The sequence below is a fragment of the Myotis davidii genome, unplaced genomic scaffold (assembly GCF_000327345.1).
Source record: "Myotis davidii unplaced genomic scaffold, ASM32734v1 scaffold167, whole genome shotgun sequence".
NCBI classification, from domain to species: Eukaryota; Metazoa; Chordata; class Mammalia; order Chiroptera; family Vespertilionidae; genus Myotis; species Myotis davidii.
Genome location: NW_006300048.1, coordinates 1,453,746 through 1,461,933, shown reverse-complemented (window position 1 = coordinate 1,461,933; position 8,188 = coordinate 1,453,746). Strand labels below are relative to the sequence as shown.

The following is an 8,188-nucleotide window of genomic DNA, read 5'->3' as shown; positions in this document are numbered from 1 at the left end:
ACGGCGCGCGGCCCGACCGCCCCCATTCCTTCCTGGAATCAGCTGGGGATCCCAGTCTAGAAATCCCCCTGACAGCCCCGCAGCCTAAATGCTTCTCACGCCTCAGAACCACCCCACCCCCACCCGACACGCCTTCGCCTGTCCTGGTGCCCTCGGAACCCCTCGTCCTGCGGATTTCCCGCACGCCCACCTTCTCCCCGAGATGCCCCCAATGCGTCCGCCGCCCTGGAATTCCTCGGACCCATCACACCCCTCCCCGTTCTCCTTGCACCATGTTCACATCCATAAAACTGCCCAGGTTCCCCCAGCCCTCAGATGTATTCTGAGTCCTCATAGCCCCCTCTTAACTCCGTGCCGCATGCAACCCTATCCCAGACCAGAGCTCCCTTCTCCTGTCCCATCCACTGTAATGCCCCTCATCGGGCTGTCATGAGATGTATCTTACAGAGAAGGGGACAGAAGAGGTGCAGCAGCCGCCCCCATCTTGCACCCTATAGTTATTTCTTGGTTTCACCCCAGGCTCCTTGGGATGGCTCAGGCCCCAGTATCTTCCCCAGCCGCCGCCTGTCTCTAGAGACTGTGCACACTTCCCTCAGCCTGCTACCACCTTCCAAAGAAAAAAGCCAGACCAAGAGGGTGGGGGTCTTTCCACCTGGGAAGTTTTCCAAGCATACCCAGTACAAGAGGCCCTGGGAAATGATTGTGTTTTTCCAGAAAGGAAGGTGGGATTTCACGAGTCTCTGGGGTCCTGCCCTCTCAGCTTGTCTACTTGGGGCTCAGATCCCTGGAATTTTGGGTTGTTGTTAGCATGTGTATTAACGCTTTAGGCCTTTCAGAGCTTGGAGAACAGAAAAAAAATCTATCAAGCTTTCAAATGTGAGATGGTCGTGAAAGAGGAAAATTGTAGTGATGTTTGTCCTACATACTTCCTAGAGGTTATTTACGCCGCAAGCGCCACAGTGTACAAATATTTCCCTTTAAAACTGACGCCTGGGGGTGGGAGTTGGGGGTGGAGGTGCTGGGACTGACTTGGCCGTCTCCTAGTAGCAGCAAAATAGTCTAGAATATTCGTTTCCTGAATCTTAAGCCAGTGCTCTTTCCAGTACGTCATAGTGTCTTTTTGAGAAAGCTCTTTGTGAAGTTCTCTGCAAAGGTAAGGTGGTGGTTCTGGTGTTGGTCGTAACAGCATTCAGCCGGAGTCTGGCGGCCAACAAGGTCACGGGCTGCCTCAGACTTCAAACCCATTGATACTAGGAGCGTACCCTTCCCAGAGCGTATGGCGCTCAGATCTTGTGGTCCCTTTGCCCTGGATCTGGCTTTATCCGTTGGTGTTTTGGTCCCATTAGGGCCGGGAACAGATATGCGGGTGGGGTGGACCGACAGCAAGTCAGTGTCTTTAACAGTTGGTGAGGATGGATGTTTCCGCTAACCTGTGGTCTCTTTTATGCTAGGTGAGCCCCGGGTGTGTCCCAGAGGGATCCAGGGGACTTCTCTGCAGACTGCTTGCCATGACGCCCCACCAAGAACAGGGGGACTAAAGTGGGGGTCCTTCCCCATGCCCCTCCCAGAGTCAGTTTCCCGATGGCCTAGGTGAGGTGAGAGCTATGTATGGGAGCCACTTTATCCTAGAGTTTCCCAAATTGAGAGGGATGGAGGGTGCAGGTCAGGCTTGTTCAAAGCTTTATACATTCAGTGGGATATCTGATATTACAGATTCACTTCTTGTATCAAGTTGCAACCCCTTAATTTCCGGTTAGAATCAGTCCATGTGTTTGCTTGCTCCCTTAGGTCACTCAAACCTGGTGGTAGGTATCCCCTCCATCTTAGGCACAGTCCTACTATTGTGACATACAATCCCAGTGCCTTATCTTGGAGGGAAAAGCCAAGATTATGTTTCCCCTTTGACCAAAAGCAAATCCAACATGTATTTTTTTTAATCAAGTTTTATGAAAAGTGTGTTGTTTTAAATGTTCAATCCTCTGAGTGTATCTTTTGACCGTAATGTAGCACCTCAAGTGAAAAGAACATCAAAAAGAAAAAGATAAAGTTGAGGTGGATGTTGGGTGGTGGTAAGGGAGGAAAGGAGAATTGGGATGATGTGGGAAGAATGAGGTGGAAAAGGAGAAAAGTATAGGCCAAAGTGTCTGGGACTCCCAAATTAATTTCTTTGCAGAATTTAGATGAGGCTCAAGGCCAGAACCCAGCTCCTGATGCAAATCACTTCTGGGTTTCTACTTGTTTCATGTTTCTCTTGCTGCCCAGGCCTCCCTTCACTGTCATTGCATCGGCCCAGATCCTATATTCTTCTCAAGGTCTAGATCAAATACTGTGTCTGAGAAGCACTTTCTATCCCCCATTGGCATTAATCTTTAACACACCCTAACTCCAGTTCACGTTTGTCCAGTGTGTGTCTGGTCCTGGGTGGAGGGTGGGACTTCCTTGAGGGAGGGACCGTGTCATACAGCCCCTCGGGCAGGGTGAATGGTCACAGTGAGATGGCTCTGCGAGTTCCCGAGCGCAGGGCTTGTGGGAGCTGACCTTGACTTTCTTATCCCTTATGCTTCCCTTAGGGTGGGCCAGCTGCTCTGACACCATGGGGAGCTGCTGCAGCTGCCTGAATAGAGACAGCATCCCCGACAACCACCCCACCAAGTTCAAGGTACCCACAGCCCCTCCTCTCCTGAGTGCCCAGCAGGGCCTACTGGTCTCTGGCCCCAAGCAGTGGCGTTGTCTCGGCCTCCCCCGAGAAGGGGGAATGACAGGCTGAGGCCGTGAGCTCGTTAAGACTTCCTGAGATCAGGCCTCTGAGGTGGCCCGAGGAAAAGGAGCCCAGGCCACTGTGGTGTGTCTGGCTCTTGGTGCCACCAAGAGTGAAGAAATGCCGTAAACAGTAGCAAAGGTGGTGCTTTTAGCTCATTCGGTCCTGTCAGTATATCTTCGTAATGTTACACGTAACTCTTTTGGACAGAACAACAAAAGTCTGCAGTGGTGAGTTAATATGTGTAAAGTATTAAGACAGTGCTTGGCACATGGCAGTCGCTACGTTAGTGTTGCTGAGAAGGCCAGGCCCAATGGACCTGCGCACCCCTGGTCCCCCCACCTTTCAGGTGGTGGAGCTCCTCCTGTGGAGGCATGGTTTCTCCTGCTCACCACAAGAGGGCGCCCTCAGCAAGGTCCTAGCGTTGGGGAGGCGGTGGAGGCAGCCTGTATTTGTTCTGCCTTGGGCTTCACTCTCCCGGGATCTGGAGATTTTGAACTTACAATCGAACACCTTCTTCCATTAACATCTGGTCCTTGGATACTAAGCCATGGACCACCTGAGGTCATCTAACCTTGGTCGTCCAACCGTCCGACTATGGAGGTTAACGAACCACCCCTCCACTCACTGTACAAATGGCAAACCGAGGCCTAGAGAACTGTTGTGGGTCAGTGGCACTGAGTAATTATGTGGCTGGCATTCCGGAGAGGCTGGTGAGTCAGGTGAGCCCCTCAGTCCCCAGCTGTGGCCCTGCACCCTCAGCCTGCCCGTCTCCCAATGGCTCAGGGACCCATACCCACCCTTGTTGGACTCACTCATTGACCCTCTGTCTCCTGCTCCCCAGGTGACGAATGTGGATGATGAGGGGGTGGAGCTGGGCTCCGGGGTGATGGAGCTGACGCAGAGCGAGCTGGTGCTGCACCTGCATCAGCGGGAGGCTGTCCGCTGGCCGTACCTTTGCCTGCGGCGCTATGGCTATGATTCCAACCTCTTCTCCTTTGAGAGTGGCCGTCGGTGTCAGACGGGCCAGGGTGAGTACCCTCCCCTGCCCCATGCTCCCTAGGGCTGTGCACCTGGGCCAGGTGCTAGGCTGGAAGTCACAGCTCAGACTTGGCAGGCGCTGCCCAGCGAGGGGAAGGCTCATGGCCGGGAGCACCGGCATGTTACTACAGAACTAAGTGGACTCCCAGGCCAGTGCTCCTTCACTTAGCTCTGGCGGGGACCCCTTTGTCGGGGGGAGCTGGTGCTCCGAGACCAGAGCCTGCTGGGGAAGCAGCTGATGGCTCCTTCCGCTGTGACTCCAGTTTCAGGGTCCCTAAGTAGAAGAAACTTCCTTCTGAGCCCCCAGGTCATGTACCCTGGGTCCCGTGAATAATGAAAAGCCAGGCAGGAAGCTCTGCTGTCCTCAGGCTCTGTGGCTGGTAACGATTGGTTTGGGCAGGTCGGTCTCTTGGGTCCCGGTGTCCAAAGCAACCCTCACGCGGTTATCCCTCGTCACCTGTGAGCAATGGAGTGAGATGTATTCTTCCTTCTTCCCCTTCCTCCCTGTAGCCAGAGGTCAGGGTGTGGTGGGTTGTCCATGGGGTCAAGGCTAGAGCTCTCCATGGCTCCTGAAGCAGTGGCGTGGGCGGGGCTTCTCTTTAGGGTTCGGATATCAGCTCTGGGACTGCGTTAAAGGCAGTTCGGGTAGTGACTATGCAGAGGCGAAACGATCGAGCTCCTCTTATGAGGCTGCCACGGACAGTGAGTCTCCGAGGTTGTATTGGCTGGGGGAGCCGCCGTGCCTCCGGCGTCTGACCTTGGAGCTCATGAGGCAGAGGCAGTAACACTGCCTGAGCAGAGAGCGGGGAGGAAGGTGGTGTTTAGTCCGTACTTGGGATCCTAGAGGGGCTGCCCCAGGCCCCAACACAGGGCTTTCCCAAAACTTGAGGCTTTCCCAGCGTTTTTTAGCCTTCAACATAGCTTGCCAGTATAGTCTTTTTTCTCTTCATCTTTCCTGTCCCATTCCTGCACACCTCAGATGTCCCATATCCCAGCTTAGCTTTATCTATCTTTGTTGTGGACACACACACACACACACACGCACACACCAAGGAGCCTCCCCTGAGTCCTGGGCCCCACTGTTACGGGAGTGCAGAATCCCAGACTGGCACAACATCCGAGGGCGACTTCGGATCCCCTGAGTCACAGGTGCTCAGCCCCTCCTGCCGACCCCGGGACTTTGAGTTCCTGCATTCAAGTCTGAGAGGCTATGAGGCGGCTGCTCGGAGGAGCCACACGGTCGCTGTGCTGAGTTTGTCCTTCAGCTAGTCAGCCCGCCTTCCTTCCTTTCTGCACCAGAATTTAAGCTCCATGAGGTCAGGGGTCTATATGCACCCCCACAGGCCTGGGAGTGGAACTTAGAGACATTTGTGCATCGGTTTAGCCTCTGTGGCCAGAGGAGCCCCATGTCTCCCTCTCCTGCTTCAGGGATATTTGCATTCAAGTGCTCCCGGGCCGAGGAGATCTTCAACCTCCTTCAGGACCTGATGCAGTGCAACAGCATCAACGTGACGGAAGAGCCAGTCATCATCACCCGCAACAGCCACCCGGCCGAGCTCGACCTCCCGCGGGCCCCACAGCCTCCCAACGGTGAGGAGACCCCATCCTCGGCCCCCCACCGCACATGCACACACACCTGTACACACACATGCATGCACACACACCTGTACACACACATGCATGCACACACACATACACACAGAAGCACCAGTGTGGGGGACCCAAGTCAGACAGGTGGGTGGGGGATGCCTGGGTGAGCCAGCCTTCCAGGCCCGGCAACCGACCACCATCAGAACCACGCGGGGATGGGTGAGGCCTGGCCTAGGCCGGTCAGATGACTCCCAGCTGAGCCTGGGGAGTCCTGCAACTCTTCTCGACTGATGGTCAGGGTGCAGACGTTGGGTTTCCATGGAAACAGCAGTCTGGAGCCTTTTTGCTTCCTTCCTTCCATCTACTGGGTCACACCCATATACCTTCCTGATGGATGGTGCAGGCATCTCTACCATGACCAGCGTTTGGAGAGGTTCTCACAGCTCCTGCTGGTTCATTCTCTGGTCCGCACTGAGCACCTGCTCTGTGTGCTGCACGCATGGCTGGTGGGTAGGGGCAGGAAAATGGAAGCCGTCCTGCTTTCAAGGAGCCTCCCTTGAGCTCTTCGGCCGAGCTAGAACGAGGCAAAGGGACAGGCCAATGATGACAAGCGTTTTAGGGAAGGATTGATCGGGGAAGTCACAGCGTTCACGCTGCGCTTTGAGGGAGAGGATGTGAAGCACAGAGAGGGGAGAGAGTGGGGGCTGCTGGTGCAGGAGGCTGATTGCTTGGAGGCCTGGGGGGAGTCCCAGGGTGCTGCCCACGCGGTGTCAGGTGGTTGCAGGACCCTTCACCTGGGCTTGTCTTCTCTGTGCCCAGCTCTAGGCTACAGTGTCTCCAGCTTCTCCAACGGCTTCCCTGGATGCCCAGGAGAGGGCCCCAGATTCTCGGCACCCCGGCGCCCCTCCACAAGCAGCCTTCGACACCCCTCACTGGGAGAGGAGTCCACCCACGCCCTCATTGCCCCCGATGAGCAGGTGAGCAAGCGACTGACCCACCCCTCTCTCTTGGTCTGGGTGGGAACGGAGGTCGGGAAATACGGCACCTTCCCAGTAAGAGTCATGGCAGGAAGAAAATCTCTAGGGTCCCTTCCGGTTCCCAGAAAGGGAGGCAGCTGCCCTGGAAGGTTTGGAGGACCAGGACGAGGCGAAAACTCTAGCTCCTTCCCCCGTGCAACTCGTCTCTCAACCTCCTGTCCCTTCTGCTCTCCTTCCTCCTGCCCTGGGACCTTCCTGCCTCAATGGGACCCTTCCCCCCAGTCCCACACTTACGTCAACACGCCGGCCAGCGAGGAGGACCCCCGCCGGAGCCGGCACTGCCTGCAGCCGCTGCCCGAGGGGCGGGCACCCTTCCCCCCGCGGGCCCCAGGCCCTGACCATCGGGACCCGCAGGTGTTCTGGCAGCCGGGCCAGGTGAAGTTCGTGTTGGGTCCCACGCCCGCGCGGCGGCACATGATGAAGTGCCAGGGCGTCTGCCCCAGCCTTCGAGACGCCGCACACCACAACAACAACGAGGGCCCTTCTGAGTGCCCGGCCCAGCCCAAGTGCACCTATGAGAATGTCAGCGGGGGGCTGAGGCCGGGGGCCAGCTGGAGACTGAGCCCCGAGGAACCAGGCTGGAACGGCCTTGCCCACCGCCGGGCTGCCCTGCTGCACTATGAGAACCTGCCCTCCCTGCCCCCCGTGTGGGAAAGCCATGCCCAGCACCTGGGGGAGGAGGCCGGGGATGACGGGGACTCCAGGGACGGGCTCACACCCTCCTCCAATGGCTTCCCTGACGGCGAGGAGGACGAGACCCCCCTGCAGAAGCCCACCAGCACCCGGGCCGCCCTCCGCAGCCACAGCAGCTTCCCCGTGCCTCTGACGCGCTGCCGCGGCTCCCCACGGGTCTTCAACTTCGATTTCCGCCGGCCGGGCCCCGAGCCGCCGAGGCAGCTTAACTACATCCAGGTGGAGCTGAAGGGCTGGGGTGGAGACCACCCCAAGGGGCCCCAGAATCCCACGACCCCCCAGACCCCCCTGCCCACCACCCACCCTGCCCGCAGCTCAGACTCCTACGCCGTGATTGACCTCAAAAAGACCGCGGCCATGTCCAACCTGCAGAGGGCTCTGCCCCGGGACGATGGCACCGCCCGGAAAACCCGGCACAACAGCACTGACCTGCCTCTGTAGGGGCCTCCTGCTCCACCCACGCCTGTCCTCCGAACCCACACACCAGGGTTCAGGGGTGCTCTGCAGAAGGCACTGAGGTGGGGCCAGATGCCTCCCCGCGCTGGCCGGAGTCCCCAAAGACACCAGCCACTGAGGCCTGGTCTCCCAGCGGGGAGAGGAGGTGACCAGGTGAGGAGGGAGCCGCGATGGAAACTGTGAAGGGCCCTGTGACTGCATTTAGCGCCCTCCCTTACGTCCATTTGTCTTGTCTGTCATCTGTGTATTTTTTTGGTTGAAATTTTGAAACATTTTGTACCTGTTGGTTTTATTTATCAGTTTATTTTTCTATTTATTGTTTCAAATGTAATTTAACATATTTATTATTAATATAATTATTTTTAAATTCTGGCTTGGTGAAGGGTGTCAGATGCTGAGGGAGTCTTTTCTGGGATGGTTCTGGGGCGGGTAGAGGAGGCCTGAGAGAGGCCGGGGCTTCATACTGGGCAGTTTGGGGTGGTGGGGGGTGGGTGGTTTCTGTGATAAGTCTTTCACCGTTTCCTTTTCTCTTCCAAGAAGCCTCTCCCACAACTTAGAGTTGCCGGCGGTGGGTGCTCCGTCACAGTCAGGTCCCAGAGGCAGAGGGGGGTTG

General features: G+C 56.8%; 1 protein-coding gene across 4 annotated transcripts; it reads left to right on the top strand.

The window, feature by feature from the left end:
* The first annotated feature begins 15 nt into the window (after positions 1-15).
* On the top strand, positions 16-7,947 carry FRS3 (fibroblast growth factor receptor substrate 3). Of its 4 annotated transcripts, XM_006776330.2 has the most exons (7): positions 16-722; positions 1,452-1,595; positions 2,571-2,659; positions 3,603-3,789; positions 5,228-5,389; positions 6,209-6,366; positions 6,649-7,947. In XM_006776330.2, exons 3-7 carry the CDS (start codon positions 2,594-2,596, stop codon positions 7,558-7,560), a joined length of 1,485 nt encoding a protein of 494 aa, XP_006776393.1. In that variant the 5' UTR covers positions 16-722; positions 1,452-1,595; positions 2,571-2,593; the 3' UTR covers positions 7,561-7,947. The 4 variants fall into 4 exon arrangements, with proteins under 4 accessions (XP_006776393.1, XP_006776394.1, XP_015427698.1 ...); XM_006776331.2 differs by lacking the exon at positions 16-722 and having other exon boundaries at positions 1,330-1,590; positions 6,649-7,884; XM_015572213.1 differs by lacking the exons at positions 16-722; positions 1,452-1,595 and adding an exon at positions 3,307-3,480 and having other exon boundaries at positions 2,581-2,659; positions 6,649-7,884.
* The last annotated feature ends 241 nt before the right edge of the window (positions 7,948-8,188 follow it).